Raw genomic sequence first — 26,309 nt, 5'->3', positions numbered from 1 at the left:
CCTTCTTGAATCGGCGACAAAAATCGGCCGCTAGGAAATGGTACCTTTACATGTAAACATGAATTGTTTGTAAACGTGTAATTTCTGGGACGAAATGGCGATATGAAAGGAGAGAAAGAGAAAGCATACACACCGATCGCTGCTCATTCTGGCTGACACCCGACGGAAAACAATTGCATACGTGGAAAATGTCAGCGTGTGTCAGTGCCATTCACATAGCCGGAATACATGCACACACACAAAACCCAAATCCAAAAACTAAATTAAATATTCGGAATGCAATCATATGACAGTGTTAGTGTGTGTAATGTGGGTTTTCAGTTTATGAAACACCATCATCATCATCAACAACAACAACAACAGTCTCACTTAACAATGAATCCGTCCATAAAATATAGTGATTACGATGAAATGATGTTATATTGTCTCTAATTCTCAATTTCATCTGGATTGCTTCGCCAGCAAAGTGCTACAAATCTCTCTGCACTCTTTGGATTCGTTTGGTTCGTGTATTTGCTCCCTTCTATCTCTCTCACACTCGTTCTTTCTTTCGCACAAGCAAACGATGCAAGCAATATCATATTGAAGCTTTATTTCCAGATTATTGGCTGACTGCCTGACGCGCGCATTCCAAAGCCATCCTCTCACCCAAACAGTAAATGCGTTGACGCCGCCGCCGCCGCCGCCGTCGTCGTCGTTGTCGTTGTCATGCATTTACAAAACCGGTGCGTGCGTGTGTTTTTGTATACGGACACACTCAGTGTGCGCGCGGCCTGACTTGAATGTGTTTCTCTGAATGTTTGTCGACGCGTGTATTACGTTTCTGCAACATTACAGATAATAATATTCTCAGCAATAATGGTGTTTTAGGATCTAAATGTAATATCAGCAGGATTTACGTCGAGTGTGCGTTCAATGTTGTACCCTCTTCGTTCATTTCTTCGTTCGTTCTTTGATATTTGCTTCAATATTCTTCAACATAACAAAGCTGATTTGTATTTTAAATGTTCGTTTTTCTTATTTTAATATGCTAATAGTATCAATAAAACCAAATAATATGGTCTTAAACAAAAGGGTAAGAGAAGTTCTTTGGCAACCGAATGAAGCGCGTTGTCTCGACTCAATGCTGCAACTTTGATGAAGTTGGTTGAAATGGATTGCTGACGCGAGGGGGAGTGAAATGACGTCGAATTGAAAGTCGAATCGAATCGAATCAAAGAGCGTCGCTCATAATGCGGTGAACAATCAATCCACATTTAACTGATATGTGCACCATACACAAACACACAAGCACACACACACACACAATTCCACACTGGATAAAAATTAATTTTATGCACTTCTTGATTCCATTTGATCGGAAAAATCTCGAATATTTTTTGTTGTTGATGTTGTTGTATTCCATTGACAACTTTCTACTGTATGTATGCCATTGTTTTCTTTTGATAAATCCTATCTCTCTTCCTGTGTCTCCCTTTCTCTCGGTGTGTCATCTCGGCGCATAAAATATTTGTTAGTGCTTTTTGAAACAAAATTCAAACATTTCAATATGTTATGTTTACGTCTAATTCGCATCGATATGAAAATCAACGAAGATTCAGAGCGAGAAATGCGAGAACAATCGAGTATGGATGCGGAATGAGCTTAGATGGTGAGAGAGAGAGAGAGAGAGAGAGAGAGAGAGGAGAGAGAGGAGAGAAAAGGAGATTTAAGGGGAAACGGAAAAATCATGCTACTTGCTACCGAAACTGGGCATGCAAACAGATAACATTTTAGAATTTGAAGACGCCTCTCATCTCATTTCCAATCGAATCGTTGCATACAAAGCATTATACACTCAACTGATCCAATAGCTTCTATCCATGCGAGTACAGACGAGCAGAGCATATTTAATATGAAGTTCGCTCCGTTTTTTTTTCATTTAAAGTTTGCATCTTTTATCTGACAAGCAATATTTTGGCTTAACCGCTGCGCCAGAATCGATTCCAACCAAATGGAACGTGAACACCATTTACACATTACAAAGTGCACGCTGACGCAACGGGTCGTATTTTTTTTTCTTCATCTATTTATTCGTTCGTTCGTCATCGAACTTCGCCTTTCCATTATGTGTCCATTTAAAGTGTGTTCAAATCGATGGAATTTTGTCCCTCTCTCTCTCTCTCTCTCTCTCTCTTCGTCTTGTTATTCTCTCTCTTCTTCTTTTTTTCATTTGAAAATCCGTCGAATATAATATTGTTATTGCGGATTAGACGATTTACTAGAGACATTTTATCGATTACATCATTCTCTCCATTTTCTGACAAACAATTATCACGTGAGCAATGACACTTAAATCACCTCAAATAAATCCTTTTCACCCTTTCCACTACATTAACCTTCAATTGAACAACATTTTAAACTCGATTGTGTTAATATTATGAATTATTATTATCATTTTCGAGAGAAACCAAATGACCAGAGATGTGTTCCGCCAATGTAATAATGCTCTTCACATTGAATGAAATGAAGAGAAACAAAAGTTCAAACACTAAATTCAAAGAGATTGAATTAAGTGGGAGCGAAAGAGAGAGACAGAGTGTAAAGGGAGTAAAGCGCCACGATAACAATAACCAAACTTGTGGCTACAAATATGTAGAGTAATTAAAAATTTCATTATTTTTTTTTTGTTCGAGTCGGTTTTTCGTGCTGAATCAAACCTCAATTACGGTGAATAAAAATCGTTGTTCGTGCAAAAAGAAACAATAAAAGCAGCGTACAAGTATGGATGGTTTTTCCCAGCGGAAGCCCAATGTACGCCATTTCGGTTTCCTCTCTTTCGTTTTTTTCATCTCTCTTTCTCTCACTGTAAAAACTGAAAAATGCATAAATTTGAGTGTGCTTGTTTGGTTCTCGCCGTCGTTTTTTTCCTTACTATTTCGCTCTCTCATAATCTTTCTCTCTCACTCTCACACTCTCACACTCTCTTTCTGTGGCTATGTATCTTTTTTCACTCTTGCTCGTTTGGTTTTGTTTAATATCCACTTCATTATGATCATTAAATGAGTATAAAGGACCAGTGAAATCGCTGCAAAAATGACAATAATAAACGAAATTGAGAATTTTATAGTGATTTTTCCACTTTTTAATTCATTTGATTCTTTTGTTTTGCACAAGAAAGGCCGGTCGTTATGGTTCGTCATCTCTTTTTTGTTTCCTGTGTTGCTGATTAAATATTGTACGTGGGCCATGCTTCCTATTCTCCACATCCTTTTCCCTTTTTTCTACAGCCTCTCTTCGACTCTGTTGGGTTTTCATTTCGCTCGCGATTCTCAACAATGCAAAAATAGTAGTATTAATAACGATACATTCAAATGGTACGTGAAACAAGGAGCTAAGTATCAAGCCACTTTTTTTTTTCATTTGATTCATCTTTTTATTCTCTAGTGTGTTTTTGTGTATGTGTTCGCAAAATGGTATTGACTTACTTCGCGACCGAACAACTAGCAATGAATTTAAGCCCCAGCAGAACACACAGATATATCTATGAAAATAAAATGCAGAAACAAATATATGCAAAGAAAGGATTTATATGAATACAAAGAGTGTTTATTAATTTTTTTTTCTCTGTTTTTTGTCGCTGCTCTTCTCTCCTGTTATGTAGCATTTCATGCACAACAAAACTTTTGCATGCTGGAAGCTCAACATCGCAGACGTTAATCAAACGATTCAATATTTTTGAAACGGCAACGTTTTTCGCTTTTCCTCTGAACTGGAAAGTTTTCTTTTTTGCAGTCGCAGTCTTCGTTCTTGCCTCAAACTCTGTCTGTGTGTATTTACGTACCTTCTGAGAAGCTAGGACCGAACCCAAACAGCAACGCAAAACCGATCATCATGCTTTTGAGTTGATGCAGATTTCTATCTATTGAATAGAAACTTTTCCAAACACAACAGCAACTACACTAACTGGAATGGAAAAAAGTACCTTCATAAAAATGCCGACAAAATGTAGAGAGAGAAAAAAGGTCCTGTATTATAATTAAAATAAAATAAAAATAAAATGCACGCTGACGACCGGCAAACGTTAATTAATCAGGTTTGCCAACGAGATAACAAAGCTTTTTCGCTCCTTTGCTTGCATTTTTGCATGCCTTCAAATCCGTTTAAATCGCAAAGGATTGCTATCTTGGCAGGACGCCTTTTTTCTCTCTTCCTCTCTCTCGCTCTCTCGCTCTCTCGCCCTCTCGCCCTCTCTCGTCCAGTCGTTCTCATGAGATGCAAAACCATACTTCCGAGGCTGTTTTTGTTTTATATTTATTTTTTTAATTTTTGCTCATTTCTCAGTGGAAAACAAATGAATACAACGTAAATTGTCCAAACCAGAAATATTATAACATTTCTCTCAAAATGATAATAATTATATCGCAAGTGTGTTTCTGAAACACAAAACGGCACATACCGAATGTTTTTCGAATAACATAGTGTTAATCGCTTGAACGGTACGGTACGGTACGTATGTATATGTCTGGAACCAATTTGAAAATCAGATATACCTTCTATCGAGCAAAGAGAGTGAAAAATACAGAGACATGGTTTACCATTTCGAAAAACAATTCAATAAATGTGCGTAATATGAGACACAGAGCAGCAAAGTTTCGAAAACCACTATCTCCATTCGAGATTCGATTCACACCAATTTTGAGATGGTTTTGAAATCTAAAATAGCATTAGCACCCTTTTCAATACCCATTTCATCAACGTCGAAGGAAACGCAATAACTGTTTGTGTTCGTTCCAAACCGATACACAAACACAAGAAATGTTTTGATAACCATTTGCATGATATCAGTTACTATTATTTTTGGGGTATTTAGTTCGGAATGCGCCGTAATATCCATTTTCAGAAAGCCATTTTGAAATGTCATTCCATTGACTCGGTAATTCTATAGCTTCAGCGATAAATGAACGTAATGTGTAAAAGTTTGAATGTGGACGCGGAACAAAAAAAAAGAGAAGAGAAATGTGTGCCAGGTAAATAATTGTTGACGAACGAAAAGAGGGAAATATATAAATAAATATGTACAGAGATAGGTGTGGTATTATAATAACCTGATTTGAAAATTATGGTTATGGCTAACAACTTAAGCAAATTTATAGCGCAAGTACCAAATTGTTGAGTGTCATTTTCGCTAAGACCGACGAATGAGAAAAAAAATGTAAGCTACGTGTTGTCCTTTGCACTAAGATTCAGATGAAATATCCGCTTTCGTCTCTTTTGTATGTATGAGTTATTTTCCGCGGTTATTATTATCGTCATAAAAGCGAAACCATTTAAATGGCAGAGATAGTCACAAATCTGGAAAAAAAAATTCCTCCTGTATGTATATATATGGAATGAATGCGCACTCACACATACACACAAAAGAAGAAGAAGGAAAAAAAATGTTGAATAAAAATGGCAATGAAGTTAATCATGGTAATGTACACGAATAATACATAAAAATGTAAACGTTTACGAACAGAGAATATGGCATACACCGAAAAAAAGTATAACACGGCCGAACAAAGCACCAACATTTTTATCCCTTACATCATACATACTTTGCATGTTCATTCGAAATGTTCAGCTAATAAAAGTGAGTGGCCATTCTGAGCAAAAGTCTCAAGTAGTACCAACTAAAATAGTAACGTGCACAGCGAACACACACATATACACAAACATAGAGAGAGAACAGAAAAAATAAATAAGAGAAAGTGTACACACTGGCAAAAAAGCAAGTGCATTGTTAACAGATACTTTATCCTGTGGCGCTTCAGCTAACAACAGAATGGTGATATGGCGTATATTTACGTTGGTCTTGTTTTCATTCATGAATAAAGACAGAGAAACGGAGAGGTAACGAGTGACAAAGAGATAGAGATGGAGAGAGAGAGAGAGAGACCGAGAACGCGTAAAAACCCGTTTCTCTTTGTTTCATAATGTATAAGCACGAAGAATAATAGCGATATTAAATGATAGTTAATCTAGAAAGTCAACCTTTATTCGGAATAGTTTTTACTGACCGCATTTTTGCGTAATAAATTTAGTCTTCAATTACTTTATTAAAATGTATCCATGTACATTGTACAAGGCATACATACAGCTGAGAGCGTATGAACACAAAAGTCTCTCTCTCTCTCTCTCTAATGTTCGCCTTTTTAGCATTTCCCTCTGTCTATCTGTAGGTCGCTTTTTTGTGGAAAAGACGCTGGATTGGGTGGCTTATTTGCAACAGAACAATAATAAATTCACAGAACATTAGTGCTTTTTGTAACGATTACCCAACACGATCTTTTTCATTTTGCTTTCGGGCCGTTTGTGCTGAATGGGCATACATTATTTTTACCCACCGGTACGACGAATCAACCTTTATCTCACGTCATATTCGTCCATTAAACAATTACTTTTTGAGTGTAATTCGATACGCGAGCTTTATTCAAATAAACAAACTAAAACGACGACGGCGACGACGACGGCGACGGCAACGGCAACGGCAACGACGACATCTTTCCCCTTTACCACGGACCATTTGCAACGATAATGGGTTATGCAAAAATCAATGTTCGTTAATGCCCTGGCCAGTTATTAAATAAAACCATAAATGATCAACACTTTAAATTACCGGCAACACCAAACGAATGTGTGTATGTTTATGTTCGAGTTGGTGGTGTTCGGTGTACGGACGTATTATAGATTGCCGACATCAACCTGCGCCCGAAAATCGGTCCATATTTTCCCATGTAAACTAATCAGAATAAGTATGGGGCCCGATGATTCATTGGCCAATGAGATACAATATCACACAGAATATTTTTCAACAGTGCCGAATAATGCTCAACAATGCAATTTACGCGCAAATCTCATGGATAAAGTTTTTAATTAAAATAATGGATTTTCCGCGATACACACACACATACATAAACCGCGTGTTCAAAGTATGCCAAATATTATTTCTATGATTTACAATATTGAAGTGATGAGATGGATTCAAGGGGAAATACATGCTCGAGTGTAGGGCTGTTGTGTTTTAAACATGTATTTGAATGTTGTACATTGTCCCCTTGGCCGAAATGCTATCAAATTACCTTTCGAGGGATATAGAGAGAGCGAGAGAGAATGGTTTGCGTGTGCAACTGTGCTTCGTTAATATATTCCATTTGGCTACGACTTCAATGAAAATTCTTTGGGAGAATTTACTGTCGATTACACCATTGCATGACACATTAACATTTTCTCCGGCCATATTGGTACGCCTCCGTTTGTCCAGTTTACATCATCGTACCATTTCGTTGGTGTAAATTGAAATTTAAATATACTTTTGATTTTACCGGAGTGCCATTGATGTGTGTTGGAAACGAGATGGTTCGGATTCATTTCGTGGTGAAGACAATGTTTTATTTTGATATCCGTTGATCTAATATAGGGCACAATACATTTCTAATTGATTTTTTTTCTCGGGTGATTTAATAATGAATCGCCCTTTTTGCTGCCAAACCTTGTTTTTTTCTGTACTTTTGATTGATTTTTTCTTCTTTTGCTCTATCAAATAAGCGCGTTGTTTGCGCGCTTCTAATTACTGCGTTCTTTTTTTTCGCTCTTACGCCATCAAGCATATTTCATCGACGTAGTAGATTTATAAATAATTACTCACATTCGAAATGGTTTTTATTTTCGGCTGTGCAGTGTCTTGAAATCAAAATTAAACTTAAATCCGTTGAAATGAGAGTATGTACGATGTCAATAAAAACAAAATTTGTCAATCTGTCATAAGCATCGATTGAAATGAATTGTTTTGGTGTGATGTGAAGGCACCGACCAAATAAAAAGAAAATCGGATCGGAAATTCCATTTGATACATTAAAACCATAGTACCATGCGGTGCATGTCTTCAATGTGCCGAAACCAACCAACCGCAGAATTAAATTAGGAATTCGACCGGCATTTCGAAATTTCGAAATTCTGAAGCGCACAAACAAATACTCATTGTATATCAAGTGCTATATATTCACAGCTCCTTTTTAATTACAATACTTGACAGCATTTCCAAAGATTCAAGTTGTGAAAGCAGCAACACAGCATCGGCAACAATCATAGCAACAACGGAAATATCTCGGTGGAGAAAAATGCTTGCAACAATGCTTGTATATTGAATTTGGTAAATCAATTTGCTTGTCTTTTGTGCATTGCTTTGGATTTCCGGTTTTTTTGTTCGTTACCCGAAAAGTAAATCACACTTTTCGAATTATCCACGCTTAAACTAAAGGCTTCGGTGAAAAGCCACGACATGCAGTGTGCGACAACACAGCAAAACAACAGCGACACTGCGGAAAAAATGCAATTTGTGCACAGATTTTAAGTGATTAAAATGGTTGGATCGTCATCGCATGGAATATTCACCAGGTGGATAGATAGAGGAAGAGGAAGAGCGAGAGCAATGGTTTAATCGGCAACCCTTTTGTATTGAATACTGCTGGTTTGTGCTCTCAACGCATAGACGAACAGAGATTTGAAACCAACGCATCGCAAACATTTACCCGAAGTGCTAACCAGCACCGAGTATCTCGATATTTTTATCGTTGACTTTGATGGTGGCATCAGCAGCGGTAGTTGTGGCTTGCCGTTTTGCGTGTGTGTCGCTCGTTTATACTCGTTTTACTTCTGACCACCACGAAACGTTATACGGTCCTTTAAGCAGTATCACCAACATGATTATCATTTCTTTTCGTTATGCATTTTCGGATGGATGACCCTTCCCCACCCACAAACACAACAACAACAAAAACAACGGAACCACCGTTTTGTTTCCCATGAAATTTATGCATACAAGTTGAAATTGGTAGGTGTTCGATTCGGTTATTTACACGGGAGTGTTTCGAAATGCTCTAATGGCTTACGTTGCACTCATGCGATATGGAGCACACAAATCCATCCGGTTCTATGTCATTGCCGATTAATGTTGGAGAAACAATTGCATTGTGCCCACTGCTCATCGGCAACTTAAAATTCAAGCTCTTTCGCTAGCTTTCTCTGCCTCTCTCTCTCTCTCTCTCTACCCACCTTTCCACCACCTCTACACCCATGAGAAGATGAGATAAACTAACACGATATACGTTAAACGATACACGGATGACGATAGCGCGCTATGACGACACATGTTAAATGCCAAATGCTTGTTTGCACTTGTACTTGTACTTCATTTCGGATATGGTGTGTTGCAGCAAATCCCCCAATATATTTATGTTTATGTGGAAATGAACCTGCATGTGCAAGTGAATGGCGTTGCTTCTGTTCGCCTACAGCCGCCTGGTGAAATGGAGCGAAGTCAGCGCAGTGTGCAATACACTGTGTCAATGTGTGTGTGTTTGTGTTTGTGTTTGTGTGACTGTGTCTGCTGTAACGTGCATTGAGCTGAATGATGATGCTTTGGTTGGAATCGCCTGCCTCTCCCACATACACTTGCAATTCACGTTTACGCACATTTCGTGAGAAAATAGTTTGTCCATTTGCACATGCATCAATCAAATGTGATCTATACGTTAATATATTTATGTATTTTGGAATAATTTAATTTCAACGTGGCTCGGGTCATTGTTTTTCAAAGGATTTGTGAGACATCGTCAAACTATACAACTCAGTAACATGACAATATATCCTCTTTGTTAATTTAATATCAAGCAATCGAACGAACGAACAAACGAACATTTCCACTTGTCATTGCATATTCAAATGGAAATGCGGTAGAATGTGTTCAGCTCCTTGCTAAATCGATACTTGATTCAGTGTGTTTCGTTCAGTAATTTGGCATACAATCTCTCAGCTCTTGAAATCGAACTGCACATAAATCCATTTAACAAAGATTTTCCTAGTTTACCTTTTCAATAGTCAGTTGCAATCATTTTCGATTTTCATTCATCTTCATCAATGTCATCAAATTCCAAAAACCACTTCGACACCACGAAAACCAGCAATTTGCTGTCTATATATAGCTTTAATATACACAATCGATCGGTTTAGTTGCACATTGATATATGTATGACAGGAATCGATGGGTTTCTCTCTCTCTCTCTCTCTCTCTCTCTCTCTCTCTCTCACACACACACATATATATATACAAAAACACACACTCACACACTAGAAACATATCGGTGGAGCACGGCATAGCATCAGTTCGAAATTTTCGTGTGCCCGGAAATTCGCAAGCATCAGTGGAAACAATAAAAAGTTTTCTCCTTGCCAAAAGGAAAAAAGTTATAAATTTCAAGGTTTAATGCTTCACTGAATTCGTATAATAAAAGTTCGTTAATTTTCTATAATCTATATTAATGAAAATGAATCGTCGCATTCGGGGCGCCGCCGTCGTCGTCGTCGTCTTCATCGATTGTTTGTTATCTGGGAATGGACCATTTCTGCTTCTTCACTCTCGTTATTATGTAGCTTGTTGGCATTGTATTTTAATCCGAAGCGTTACTGTAATTTAAACAATAGATTGAGAATTAGAAAATTCTCACCATTTTCCCTTACTCATACACATCCACACACAATATCTCCGTTCTCATATGTCACAAGGGGACTTTTTTTCCCTTTTTCTTTTATTCTCTCTTCTGCGTGTGTTCATTTCCTTGTGAGCATTCAATTTTTTCCGCATCGATGTTCCCATATATCCGAGCGAATCCATTGTTTAGACACAATCACGAGATCTTCATTTGATGTACAGGTTTTTTGGTACAGACGTCTTGGTTTCAACACAATATACATCAACCACATCATATTCCATTGATGTGCTGTGCTATACGATTTTCAAGTTTTATCGACCATTGAATGAGCGAAGCGGAGTAAATTGTCATGCGGTAAGCTTTTTAAGCCCCACAAACTTCAATTATTACCTGGAAATGTCGAATTATTAAAATATATTGTGTGTTAGCAGTCGTGTGCATTAGCGATGACTGTTCACCACATTCAAAGTATACATCGAGCTGAGCGCATGGCAGTTCAATGGGATTAACGCAAAACTTTGTCATTTTTAATCTTCAACTTCAACAATCATCATCGTTAACGATTATTAGTTGCATATTTCCAGTGAACCAAGCAAAATCCATATGCAAACTCATTTCACAGCACCACCAGGCGTGTGACAGCAACAAATTCAATGTTTAGATACGCAACAGCAACAATCAATAGGTTTTTGGATTCAATGACAGAATTTGCTATGGTTGAATACATAATTTTTTCTTTGACGTCACTTGAAATTGTTATTTGAAATAGTTTTCATCAAATTTTTCTCTAGATTTCTTACTTTTTCTTCTGACTGAAGGCCGAAAGCTGAGGGCAGTTACCACAGTTTTTGATTATTACTAGAATTTCGATAAGCACTAATAAAACCCAATGAAAAAAGAGGTTGAAAACATAGAGCATTCAAAACGCATGCCGCCTTGTTCATTTTTTGCCGCTATTTTTTTCCGTTCTACGAAGCAATAGTTAATTGGGACACTCCATAAAAACATCACTCTTGGCAATCAAAATAAAAGCTTGATAGATTATTTGGTCTTTGATTGTCGTAAAATAAAAATGATTTCGATTCTGTTTTGTTATTTTTGGTTCATTCATTCATTTGATTTTTGCTCTTTCTCTGTCTTTGCCTCTCTGTGTATCAATAAATTTCATTGCTTCTGTCTGTGTGCGACGGGGTCGAACACATTAAAAATATATGTATATATCTCACACGCTTTTTGCGTGAGCATTTCGAAATTTCATTTAATGTGTCTCTTGAATCGTATAATTTTAATGATAGATATTTGTCGTTTTTAAATCGATTGCGAAGTGATTTGCTTCTGTGTTTTATTTTTCTGTTTGATTTTTGACGCAAACGGATTGCGTGTAATAAACGCAAATGACATTAGTCGCAGTCAAGTATTTTGGCGCTTCGCTTGACGCGATTTCTTTGTCTTGTGTGCGTGTGCCATTCAGATGCGCAGCGCCAACCAATGTACGCACAGCGGCTTCAGTGTGTGATCGTATCTCTCTCTCTCTCTCTCTCTCTCTCTCTCTCTCTCTCTCTGCGTGTGTGTGTGCGTATGTTATGGAGCACTTTTAACTCGAGACCGCTCTTTTGAATGAAGTTAATCCTGGTTGATGACGCCACATAAAATTTTATGATTGTAAATTATATTTATTCAGCAAAAAGAAATAAAAACGAAATAAACAAATCCGGTACGAGCTCAACCATTGAATTTATACAGCCAATTATGTATGAATCTATCTGAGCATGATGGTGTATATGTATGTGTGTGTGTGTGTGTGCTGTGCATTCAGCAATATAAATACATATTAAAAATATTTCCCAACTGCAGTTCCAATTTCAAGAGGAAAACGCAAAAACAGCGTCTAATTAAACAATAGCCGAGATTCTTGTTGTGTATTTTGCCCATTGCAAAGCGGCCAAATGCACTTTGCTATATATACATATGGAGATAGAGATAGTCGTAATACGTATGTTGCACATTTTCAAAGTGCTGGCGGCTAATTCTTGAAATAATTTTGCATTCAAAACCATTGCCGAAATGCCCGAGAAAGGCTTTCGACATAATCTAAGTAAGCACTATCGTTAGAATGCGTTTATGGCGGTTTCTCGAAATTCAAAACCTCCTCACAGTCTTTTTTTATCTCTGTCTCTCTGTCTCTACCTCTATTTCTCTCCATGTGTTTCTTTCTCGTTCCCTTTTATTTAGTCCGCCTTGTGTCTTGCTGTTTCCCGTACCGAACATTTTCCGAACCATTCTCTCATCTTTTGGTCGAAAACTTGCTTTTACTGCCGGAAAAGATTACAAAAACAGAGCATAGTACAAGTGTAGCCACTCCAGCATAAAGCTTGAAACAACAACAACGAATTTTTTTTTATCGCAACGCATCCTAAAACTATTTTCAGCTCCAACACGATACGACTACACACAGTCCAACGGTATCTGCTATTCCACTGAATCATTCACTTTCACACTGTCGAGTCCCGTTTTTGAAATGGACAAATTTGCTGTGCACAATTTTCTGAATGGCCAAACAAACGAACGAACCAACGAATGAACGGCCAAATGAACGGAACACGAATGAAAATGAAAAACGAAGGCAGTTATGTGTTATAAAATGCTAAACATGAAAATTAAATAAAATTTTTGCAACGATATGCTCTTGTTTATCTAAGATAATAGTTGTTCATTCATTTTATTTTTGGTTGCGCTTAGTGCACTCCATATAAATAGCATATAGTGCATAGACAAATGAAATCGCTAAATATTTACACATGCTGCCCCATCACTGAGCACAGTGTGCTCTATGCTGTGTGAGTTTGTGTGTATGTGTGTGTGTTTCGTCACAGTGTGCCAATTGTTATGCTTTGCACAAATTCCCTACTCTTCTCGCAACTACGACCGACGTATTTTCTTTTTCTTCTTGCGGCTGCCAGCATAAATAAACAATTAAATACAAAAAACAAATACAAACAGAGAACGAAACGAGAAGCTCAACCAGTTCAATCATGCAACATTCCAAATTCCAAATTCCGCATGGCGCAGAACCATTTTGACTAGCAATTTATTTGACACACAGCCACTGTACTGTAGAATGGCGACATTCTTTACTGCGTACACATCACCGATTCAATTAATTTCATTGAAAACTATTGATGTTTCCGTTGGATGAGAGTTAAATAGATCCATGTTTATGAGACCAAAGAGATCGAAAATAGTTTACACATTTTTAATGCTTTCTATCTATCCATCTGTTCCATCGGTTTCTTTTGTCTTTGCCAATGGCATTGCCCACATTCGAATCATTCCAATAACAATGGCCACAGAAACCCTTGCGGAATGTGCTTTCTTTTGCAATTGCATTCAAACGTTCCGTAGCAGATAATTGATTATTTATCGAGAAGTACAATGTCGAATGTTTGCTTGGACAAGGAAAAAATCCAAGCAAAAACTTGGGGTTGTTACCACTGTGCACTTCACATTGGCCAGAAAAATTGATAACATTCAATTGGAAGAATACTTTGGATTCTTGTGTGTTTGAACAATCAAAATACTGAGCTGCAATTGTTTGAATTTTTGTTTGCTTTTCATGGCTGCATTGTTCTTGGTGCGGTTCAATCACACCAGTTGACTCAAACAAAAACATTCCAATTTTGATCTTTCACAAAATTTCACTTTGATGTTGAATTTTAAAATTCGAAACAAAATATGTTCTGTTCGTTTGCTTTCATCGTTTTCGGCTCGCCGACCGACGTACACATCTTCAATTGCATAGAATTAGATTCTTTACAAATACGTTTCTATTTCAGAATTTTCGACAATACATAATAACATTTACTCAAAACTTGAATGCCCATTTCAATTCCAACGACTTTTTTTTTCCTTTAAAATGATGTTCCAAAACATGATGGGCTTAAGATTTATCGGACAGGATTTGCTGAGTTTACCAAGATATGAACTCGTCGAAACATAAACGGTTTTATCGAGAATGAAATATATCCCCTAATTTTTCATCTATGAAATTTAAACACATTTTCGCATCGTGCCGAGAAAAATTGTTCCATATCAAATTAGCATAATTTCTTTGAAGTTCCTAACGCCGAATATTCCCCCGATTGAAATATCATAAAACAAAGATATTATTGAATAATGTGATTATGTTTGAGATAGACGAGAAAAAAAATCCTCACTGTTGAACGAAATGGAAATCCAGTGTAAAGCTCGGAGGAACCATAAAACGATTGCAAGGCTTCTTGCATCGAAGACGCCGCACCAGCGGAAAAGAGATAGAGAGAGAGAAAAAAAAAATAATCAATCAAGACATTGCGTTCAAGTCTGTAAGTCTATCGAAATTAAATCGGATTGGAAGTTTAAAAGTGATTCGGTTCTCCGCTTGAAACTCTTAAGTGCGCCAAGTCTAATTGAATTAATGTTACTGAAGCGCAACAGGCAACATTTGCTATTGCGTGACTATAATTTCCGATAGAGAGTATAAGTCGGAACATTTTGGATTGTTCCAACCATTCATTTTGCGCTCAGTGTACCGATATTCGTCGAATTGGTGTGCTGTGAGTGGCGCGTTGATGATGGGGCATTCGGGTGTGATTTTATGCGATTATCACGAGCGGAAGGCGGAAATTTTTGAAGAATTATCAAAATTTGAAGTAGTTCTGCGGAAAGACTCTCATTAGGTCACGACAACCACAAGTTGATAATTAACATTAGCAATGATATAAGATGACAACGACCATGTCAATGAACTAATATAGCCATTTTGATGCTAGCGCGTTGTTCTGTCCCTATTTTCATTTTTTTTTTTTCATTTGTTTAATGGAATTTTCATTAGAAAGTTACATTCACCGGAATTAGATGAGTGAGGCATTTTCGTTTGTGTGCAATAGATTACACTTCAGTGTCTCATCTAGACAGAAAAAAATGGGGCGAGTTTCTCGAAAAAAGAGAGAGAAAGGGAGAGAAAGGGAGAGAGAAAAACGAAATGAGCACATTTAATGATAAATTGAAGTTAATATTTTCATCAAATTGCGTGTTCAACGAAGAAAAAAGAGCGAGTGACTGAGGAAAAAAAATGGCAACAGCTACTCAAATGCCAGAAAATGGGCGTTAATTCGATTATGTTTGTTGACGTCGTCGTCGCTGTCGTCGTCGTCGTCGTCGGTAAAATGATAGCAGTGTGATGAGAACGAAGAAGGTGACGACCGCGCGCCGACAACAAATGAAGAAAGTATTTCATCGTTACAAAGGAACCACCACTCAAATAATCATTACCGTTACATTTCATATTGCGGGCGGATCGCAATAGAGAAATAACTCAATGTTATTATTCCTACAATTCATGCAATATGGAAATTAAGCGCAGATAGAGAGGAGCACAAGCACACACAGAGAAAAGACAGCATTTTCCCTGAGCCACACTCGACCAACAACAACAACAACAACAACAACAACATAAACAACAAAAAGCGAAGAAAAAATAAAAATACAAAGAGACGGACATATATATATATATATATATATATGGAAGCACATGAACGCAAAAGGAAATATAAAATATGAAATTACTTTGATAAATAAAAAAGAAATGGCCCCAAAAACAGAAGAAAAAAAATACGCGAAAAAAACTTGTGTGTGGACAGTGTTTCGCTTTGTACTCCTTTTTTGGATGTGTGTGTCGCTGTCGGGGAATAAAATGATTAAAAGCACGCATCCAGTATGAGGTAATTTTCATTTTTTCCCGTTTTGGTTCTCACTCTCCCTCCCTATCAGATTATGAAGAGCGGGCGAGCAATAGAGGGAGAGTGAGAAAAAAAAATGAAAAAAAATTTAAAGCAGATGCAGAAAAAAGTTCATGCTAAAAGGTTTATTTGCATATGGGTCCAATGAAAGAATACTGTAAAGACAAACAACGCAAAAGAAAACAAAAAATAATGAAAACGGTTTCTTTTTCGAATAATAATGAGAGATGCTCGCATTCCGACAAGTCCAGTTAATCGCCATTTCTATCTCAACCTCATACGTTTCTACATTTAGTTGACCAATATGCATCGGTCGGTCGGTGCCTCTCTCTCTCTCTCTCTCTCTCTCTCTCTCTCTCTCTTTCTATGTTCCTCTATGGTGGTTTTAGCTAAACAAAATGAAACCACTTGTGGGAAACGCATCCCAGTTTCATTTCTATCGAATGGATGCATATTAACTGGGGGATTCTATTTGACACCTCAAAGCACTAATTGACTATAAATTGGTCACGCTTCTTTCACACAGTTCAATGTAAATAAGCTTCAAATGAAGTACCATATTCCATTCGACCATACACGGAACGCTATTTTCGTACTCTCCATTCCAGTTTGTGGATGTTCAGTTGAGCAGAGATCGAGAGAATTCATTTTCTCGTTTCTTTTTTCAAAACTTTGATAGTGTCCCTTCTGCTATAGTTATTTTAGGATCAAGCTGGGTTGTTTTTACACTATCAAACATTCTTTGCATTTTGTGTGATAATTTAAAAACACTGCCGGTTATATGGCATCGAGTAGCGTTTTTGAATAAAATTCACCTCCGAAAATGTGTGCTAAAAATATTTCAACAGTCTAATCTACGGTGGTATTAAGTCGATTAAAAACATTCGAATATCTAGTGAATAATAAACTCAATGGAATATGTTGGATCGAATGAATAACATTGATTGCAAAACATGGTTTGTTTGCACAAAGAATTTTGGTTTGACATCAAGCGCCAAATCAAATCAGAAATTTTGACATTTTGTTGGCTCTATTAAGAAAGGTTTGACATCTGGCCTATCTATCAAAGTGTGTGTATGTATGTGTGTGTAGCCAAAATGATAAAACGAAAGCCTAACCTTTTTTTTTCGTACGCTTCATATACATTTTGCTGAATGAAGAGGACGAAAAGCGGAATCGGTCAAACCCCGATACATGCCTTGTAGCAAAAGGTTTCTGTTTTAATGGAGCAACCGATACACGAGCAAGTAACCAAGCGTCGCTGCTATGCATAAAGGCCCCAAAAACCGAAAACACTCCATTTTGTGTGCGCAATATAGATATTAAAGATTGTAATGTCGACCATATGAATATGAGTGTGTTACGTAAATAATGTCTAATGTGCATATTTTACTTGATCCCCACTTGATATGGCACAGCCAAAAAAAACCGAAATGCAATCAATCGCACATGGCGGCCCCATGATTTACAATGCATACCACGAAAATGCGAATTGTTTGCTGACACATTCGCCCATTATCGCGCCAGTTAAGACAGCCAACCTAAATTGTATTATAATTATGAAAAAGGAAAATGATGTTTCGACTTGGTTGGCAGCGACGGCAGCAGCAGCAACATATTTCAACCGAAGTGAGTCGCCTGTGCAGTGTGTGGCCGACCCCAATGGAATTTTCAAAAAGCGTTATTGAAATTGAAATTTAAATTAACATGAGCACTCCGAACGGTTGATGTACTTCATTCTGAACTTTGACACTGCAAATGGACGAACATTTTTCGGTTAAGCGTCATGCAATCTATTTCTGGGAACGAACGTACTTTGATTAACAAACGAAAAATTGTTCTTCTCTTTCTCATTCACTCTCGTTTGTTCCTTGTTGCTCTCTTTCTCTCTCTCTCTCTCTCTCTCTACCTCTCACAATCGTTTGCTGGCTCGTTCGCATGTTCTTCCATCACTCATCACTTTTTTGTGCACTTTATTTCGTGTGTCTGGCCACTGTCTTTTTTTCCCCAAGATCGATACGTTACAAAAACCAAATCGACTTCATCCAAAACGATTTTGATTGCCCAGACGTTTCACATTTATCCCAAGTTCATTCACATTCACATGCTAATTGCAAAGTTTACCGAATTTTCAATTCATTCAAACTGCCAAACACAGTGGCCTGCCACATTGCTTTGTAACGAGGAAAAAATTTTCGACGGCATTCACAAAAAACGACTGAGTTGTTGGTATTTGTTGCAGTCGACAGTAGCGAATTGAAAAATATTACTTTTTGCCCAAGAAAATTGGTTTCGATGTACACAATCTAGCAACTTCAGATTCGACAGAAATAAATCATATTCATTCAGTTTGATAATAGGTTTTCGTTGGAAAAACGTGAATTTTGCCTCAAATGTCTGCATTGCTTACCTTTTGAGCACCATGATTCAAACAGATTTTACTTAAAGCCATTGGACGTTTTGTGTGTGTATGTATGTGTGATAAGCTTTTTTAGGTTAATCATTCAAAGTTCGACCAAACTTTTGAGCCAAATTGATGAAAAGTGAATATATGGCGAGAAAAAAAAATGGCGGTTTGAAGCGATAATTGTCAACATGCTACGATTAGCAGCATATATTTTTTTCAGTAGCAAAATAAAACGGTTTTGTACTATTTCATTCTTTGTGATCAGTTGAAAATATTTCACGCATGAAAATTGTTAATTTATAATCTGTAGTAATTGTGTAAATTGTATGCGGGAATAAAGTTATTATCGGTTATTTAATAGAACAAAGACGAGGGAAAAAAACTGTACAAATAATTATATGTAAATTGCAATTTGGTGTAGAGGGTGTATATGTGGCGCTCTGTTTTTATCCACTTCTCTCTCTCTCTCTATCCATATGATCAAACCTCCATCTGACTCAATGGTTATGTTATTGTGAGCTTTTCTCTACTGTCTCATTCTCGCCGCATTCGCGTTGCATTTTACTGTTTTTATCATTTGTGTGCAATTCATTTTATCCGCAGCGAAAACAATTTTTTGATTGAAAATGCGAATTGAAAAATAAAACAAAATGAGAAAGGAGAGAAAGAGAGAGAGGGAGAGTGAGTGAGCGCAAAAAAAAAATGAAAACACCATCAACAACAACGATGCATTGGTCTATTAACAAATTTAGCACACAATTAAAGTAATTGCTGCCATTTTTATTCTATATGGGAATATGCAATACAAAATAATGGAACGTGCTTATGTGAGAGTGACGTAAAAATGGACTTTCTCTCTGTCTCTCGCTCGCCTTCTCTCTTTTTGTCAATTTTCATTCGATGTACGCGTTGTGTACTTAACGAACGTTTATCGAACACCCCCCCCCCCATTGATATATCCCGCTCATTCCGCTGTTTTGGGGCCGTCTGAATACTGTGATGAGTCAAATTCGATCATGTTTTCGTTTCTCCCACAGCATACGTGCAATTTATTTGCCCATTATTCCCTTTAGTAAAGCACACATATTTACCGAAAATAAATAATTAAACAGCTTATCCTGTCATCAACACAATGAAAATGTAATTATTGAACCGGCAGGACGAAGCAATAACCAAAACTCACTTAAAAAATGACAGCTGCAGCTTCCAAGGAATGTGCGGCAATTTATTTCCTTTTGTTTTTGAAGCGGAGATTGGGTTTGCCGGTTCGCAATCGGTACAGTAACCCAAAAGTGGGTGACAGATTGAGCGCCAACACCTGGACGGGTGACAAAAAACTAGCCCACACAAAATTTAACTCAAAATATTGCAACAACGAAGCCATAATTTAGCGCGTCCGCTTGTTGAAACGTTCCATTGATATCAACTTTGCCAAATAATTATAATTTTGTTGATTTTGTTAATGATCCCTTTGCATTTGGGATATTATGTAATGGACAATTTGGCTACGAATTGTCACATTTATTTTTTTTTTTGCGCTTGGTTTGTACCAAAATGTTTCACTTTGGGATTTAATTTGACCATTTATTATTTTGGCGAACCAACTCTCCCTCCGCAATTTTTCCGCTTTTTTCATTCAACGCCGCGTTTATTTGCCTACCAAACAATCCAAATAATTTAATCAAACCACAAAACCAAATATTTTCGTTTGCATTTTTGAATTGTGAATTGAATCATCATTAAACCGCATAATTGTGCACATAGCGAAAAGAAAGATGTGTATATTAACATGATTTATATTCGTTTTTATCTTTCAGGCTTGTCATCGGCGACGATACGTAATGTAAGTCTTCAGGTGGATCCACCGTCCGTTCGTCGCGGCCAGCATGCAACATTCGTATGCACTTATGATTTGGACGGTGCACCATTGTATTCCGTAAAGTTTTACCGTGGAGTTCATGAATTCTACCGCTATTCACCCAGCGAATTGCCAACGAGTAAAGTATTCCAATTTGTTGGTTTCAACGTTGACGTAAGTATTCAAATATTTTTCTGTTCACTTAAAACTTTGACGTTTTATTTCTTATGCGCTCATCAAACTAAAATCTTTTACTCAAATTGTCGAAAATTTGGCCACAGTTGCAACATATCTGTGTTGATTTTTTATCTTCTTCATTCGAGAGTGGGCTCTTGAAAATGAATTCTACCTTCAATCGCATGAAATATGTACGATGTTCGTCATATTCGTACCATATCCATGATAGCCACCATTCCGGCATGTAACTCTGTACTAAGCTCATCCCATGCATGGATCTTTGGCCTCCTTTTTTTCGGAATTGTTTACTTTGCTTTTTTTGTCTTTGGTTCTCGTTCGCATTCTTGTGAACTGTTCGGTTTTGTCAGTCATTTTGTTTGTTTGCTTTCTGTTTGGTTTTCCGTGCTTTTCATTTAATTTTCCGTATTTGGTTTCTTTTTCATATACTTCTCCACTGCTCTTTCGTCTCCCTCAGTTTTATTGTGTTTTTTTTTTACTTCAATCGGTCGTATCAGAGTCATTCGAGATGCTACGCTATCCATCATTTCGAACGGTTGTTTGTCACCGAATATTTCCCATACTGCAATTTTAAAGCCACACTCAAAATGTTCCATAACCGTTCCCGTTCACACAAATAGAAGGATTCTCCGAGTGTGTACGTCTGTGCACATCGAGCGCAAGCATTTCAGTTTCCATCTCCATCACGCTCACATAAACTGTTTATGGTTTCCATTTATTCTCTCGAACTATTGTCTTATTTCTCTCAGTTTATTTTATTTTTCGTTTCTCTCTTTTTTCCACTTTCTCGCTCTCCCTCTTGGTACTCCTTGCCATTGGATAAATAATTCAGTTGTCGTTCATCTTTATTTTGTTCATTTGTTTATCTTTCCAGTTATCGATGTCAAACGCAAGCCAAGTGGTTATGCGTAACGTTGGATTTGGACTATCTGGTAATTTTTCATGTGAAGTGACAGCTGATGCACCATCGTTTTCAACACGTACAGCGCAAACACTATTGCAAGTTGTCGGTAAGTATGCAAATCAGTGATTTTTGCATCTATCCTCCTACTTCGGATATTTCTTCAGTTGGTGCTGCTACTGCCGCCGCCTTTGCTATTTCTTTCCGTTTCTTATCGATGGCTCTGATTCAGCGAAAAGTGAGCGTCTTTGATATGTTAGCTTGCAAGCTCACTTGTCGAATAGAGTTGAGAAAATGAGAGCATTCCTTTCTCGTGTATCTCACGAATGCTCTCAATTCCATTTAACCGAAACGACGAAATAAACAAACAACTAAACGAATAAAACAACATCAACCAATATTTTTCCGAAAAGAAAACAAACACGCGGATTGGGAACGAATATTGAAGGAAAAGCGCAACGAGAAATGAGAAACAAGAGCGAGCGAGTAACGAGTGAAAGAGAGGAAAAGGGAACGAAACGAAGAAAATGAAAATGCAGAATGAAGTGATGAGTTGAAACAAAACGACGACGTTACATAGAGATACACGATAAAATACGGCGTTTCGCGTCTAATCGTGTAGCAACGCCGAGAAAGTGAATTGAACGATACACGAAAATGTCATATGCATGAAGTTTTTACTCGACGGACGTGTGAATGTGCTTCCTGCAAGCAATGCATGATGCACGTATACTTGTCTACTGCTTTAATGACAGAGTGCACACATTCACTGGAGATGATGTCGGTTCGCATCAAAAACTAAAATGCTAGGGGCTAGGAACAAGTTGTGTCATTCGTATGTATTCGCATATATTCATGCGTTCGTGGCTTTGTTATTGTTGTTATACACTCACTGCGCTGCGAATGTCTCGTATACACAATCACAAGAATTCACGAATATTCGTACGAATTCATCTCAAGCGCTTGTGTTCCTACCCCCTAGCTAAAATGCACCGTGATCAAGGCAACAGTGACAAGAGACGGAGAAAATGAAAGAGAGAGGGCGCGAAAGAGCCAGAAAGCGAGAGAGGAAGAGGAATACATATACTAAAGCAAGACAAACAAGGGAAATGGGTAATTTTTTTGTTTGCTGCTCTTGTTGCTCCTATATTCATGTAGATTCAGTATTTTTCTCTGATGGTGAAGCGGTTTGCGATTACTGAATGCGAATACTTCCCGGGCGATGCATAAAACGTTGAAACTATTACCACCAGCCACTGGTTTTCAACAGTCTCTCTCAGTCAAAGAGACTCAAGCATTATTATTTTGAAATTTTCATACGAAAAAAAAGGTATAGAGAAAGTTTTACCATTGAAAAATTCACCTTTCTCCCGATAGTTTGTGTATGCGCTTTTTTTCCACATTCCGCTCTCTTACTTTCGCTCCCTCTTTCTCCATTTCGTTTTGGAGTTAATGAAACTGACATATTTGTGGACACGAGTTGAAAACTATTACATTCATTCACAACTCTTTTTTTATCGCTGCTGTTGCATCCTAAAAATGCTTAAAAACAATTGAATAAAGCAGTTTTTATGGAAGTGTATGTTTGCGTTCACAAAAAAAAGAAGTGATTAAAATTCCATCTGCATGTTCAGTGCTCGCCTATGGCTACAAACACACACACACATATATATATATATATATATATTCACACACATAAAATCGCTTTCCAGCCCAGAATATGCATTTTCACATCAATGAGCAAAAAATCACCCTTTTAAACGGAATTTTTTATTAAATCTGCTAAAAATGCTCTAATTACGTAAATCAAAAGCAGGACGAATGAAATAAAAACCGAGATAAATAAGAAAAATACATTACATTTACATGGAATTGTATGGATGCTGTAGGAAATATGCGATGCATCCGATCGTGTGAGGTTCTTTTTCAAATGGTTCAAGTCGCAAGTCTTATGCACGCAATGTCACTCAATTAAGTATATTAATTTCGTGGAAATATGTGACGGTATCATTTTGTTGTTGTTGAAAAAACACTTTTTTTATGCAGAAAATATTGCATGATCTTCTTTTGTTATAACAGCCGAATATTTTTTTCTACGCTTTAAAATTCAATTTATTGTCGCAGTGATGAAAGCAGACTTGTACTCTGAAAAATTAGTCAAATGTGATTTTGATGGCATGGCAAACCCGAAAAAAAATCCTCCTTAAAGCGAAAGGAGTCGAACAGAAAGAATCATTTTCGTTTCAACAGACATCTCGAGTGGAGTATTATCGCTTGAAGCGTTCGACAGTATTCATTTAACCAAACCGCCGACATAAAAATGATTGCCAACTGCTTAATGTGAGTAATGACAAAAATGAAAGCAAAGGGAAAAAAAAGAGGCGAATGACTGAAACAGAATCAAACATGTACATGCGTATCGAGTTGATGCCATGGCAAGGTGAGTGAAACGAAACAGATCAATTCGAGCGTCTAATACAAACATGCTGAATTAGCGAAATTGCTTATGCGTGCACAAAACACCCCACAATAATGGCATAGCGAAATTTGTTTTCTGATGAGCAAGAGTGAAGGAAAAATGAAAGAAAGGCAAAAAAGAAGAAGAAAAAGAATAGCATAAGCGAAAAAGAAGAAAGCGACGAGAGTGATTTGGCAACGCCGCCACACCTTACGAATCACATTTTAATGCTGCTTTCTTTTGTGGCAATTTCCATACATTTTCTTATGAAAATATTCAGTTGAGTTCGCGAAGAAAATATGGCAAGCGAAAAGTGAAGAAGAGCGATGCGCTTCAAATGCGCTGGAACGGGATTAGTGTGGTGGCGAGAATAAAATAATCGAAAATTGGCTCGACAGACAGAGAATTTGAATTTGGGCGTTTGCAACGAGAGAGAGAGAGGAGGGGGGGGGGGGAATCCGTCCGAAAGAAATGTTGGCAATTTTCTCTAGACAACAAACACACATTGTCGCAATACGCAAGAGGTAGAGCGACAGAGACGAAGCATCCGACCAAGAATTGAATTGGCGCAAATCCGTCATAAATTTATGTATTTTCTAATTTGCGTACAAATGAGGTGCAAATCTAATTATTTCATTAAATTAGTTTTTCTTGTGCCAATTTATTTGTTTTTATAGCAATCCATGGTGCACAATCGCTGTTTATCGGTCACAGCTGTTCGCTCTTCAAGTAAAACACATTGAGATGTACATGCCGGTTGAATTTTTTTCTTTCACAATTGCCATTGTTGCCCTTCGTTCGACACGTATGCCAGCAAGAACGGGCTCACAATCGGTGTACGCCATATCGGAGCGATGTTTACTTGTCGATTGTAGGGCTGATTGGCTGTTGACAAAACGCAATGGCGAAAATGAATCAATTTCAAGCGTATTGAATGGCATCCTAAAGGTGACACACATGCTAGCAAGTGTGTTGTTGAAATGGAATACAGGATTTTGAGTGGATCTTAGTGCCCGAAGTGTATGTAAGTGTGAGAAAGAACGAGGGAGCGAGTGAGTGAAAAAAAGGAATGCCTCATAAAAACAAAAACGGAAAAATGAAGGGAACAAAATATGAACGTTGGAAAAATTGGCGAACAGATTCAATCGGTTTAGGGAAATGTAACACGACCAATAATGTTACACATATAAAAGTATATAAATATACACCCCTCAAAACACATCTGCTTACACGTAAAAACGTACACCACCATTTTTACTGCTGCTGCTGGTGCGTATACGTTTCGGATGCGTGTGTGCCATTACAGATTTGATATTATTACCTCAAACCCACACATTTCGGCGACTTATTACAATTGGCGCAAGCAAAAGAAAACAATGAACAACAAAACCTAATCGCACTCTATTAGCCCAAGTCCCAAGCCCGAACGATGCTGCTATGTGCATGACATGCTATTTTGATCCTTTCGTACGTAAAAAAAGCGAGTCCTTCCTCATTTTGAATTCGATAGTTGTATTTTGTCCATCAATCCGTCCTTTGACACCGAAGAGAAAAAAAAAACTATCACGTTCATGTCAGCACTATGAAAATATTCTTGGAATCGTAAACACCATCACTTTTCTTTCGTTTTCTCGCGAATCGCTCCGCATCTCTATCGTCCTCTATCCATCTTGCCAAAATATAATTTGATTAGAATTTCAGTTTGGAAGATTCCGTACACATTCAGTGCGAGATATATGGTGAGGGAAAAAGCGAAAAGCGGCCCTTTGTATTTGCGTGAATTTTGACACTTCCGAGAAAAGGAATTTGACAACTTTTTTCCTTACCACAATGAATACGGATCTCGCATTTTTTGTTCTTGGTGCTGTCGTTCCCTTTCTCATTTGATTCGACAAGCGTCTCGACATTCCAACTGTTTTCAATTTGCTTTGTACGTGTTTTTTTGTCATTGTTGCTGATCAAACCGTGATCCCAATTTCGGGGCCACTCACACCAAATCTACGCCGAATTGATGGTGAAACGAAAGAAAAGAATCACACAATCCCGAAAATTTGCAATCTGTATTTCGATTATTATCAAGCAGCAAGCAAATGCATGTTGTTGACAGTGAGCTCTCTGTGAGCATTTATGTGCGCATACACACGCGCCCGTCAAGGAATTTCAAATGTTATTGTTATACGGCGACAATCAAAAATAATGTAC

General features: G+C 37.5%; 1 protein-coding gene across 2 annotated transcripts in view; it reads left to right on the top strand.

Moving 5' to 3' along the window:
* LOC129578019 (uncharacterized) overlaps window positions 1–26,309 on the top strand; it is a 247,842-nt gene that overhangs the window by 82,358 nt on the left and 139,175 nt on the right. For both annotated transcript variants that reach the window (XM_055466053.1, XM_055466052.1), the window contains exons 3-4: window positions 20,513–20,727; window positions 21,623–21,758. In XM_055466053.1, coding sequence (XP_055322028.1) covers window positions 20,513–20,727; window positions 21,623–21,758 — 351 coding nt within the window. The remainder of the gene's footprint in view (window positions 1–20,512; window positions 20,728–21,622; window positions 21,759–26,309) is intronic.

The sequence above is a fragment of the Sitodiplosis mosellana genome, unplaced genomic scaffold (assembly GCF_009176505.1).
Source record: "Sitodiplosis mosellana isolate CC-2019 unplaced genomic scaffold, AAFC_SMos_1.0 Smas_scaffold_6226, whole genome shotgun sequence".
Lineage (NCBI taxonomy): Eukaryota > Metazoa > Arthropoda > Insecta > Diptera > Cecidomyiidae > Sitodiplosis > Sitodiplosis mosellana.
This window is presented reverse-complemented; position numbering and strand designations above follow the sequence as displayed.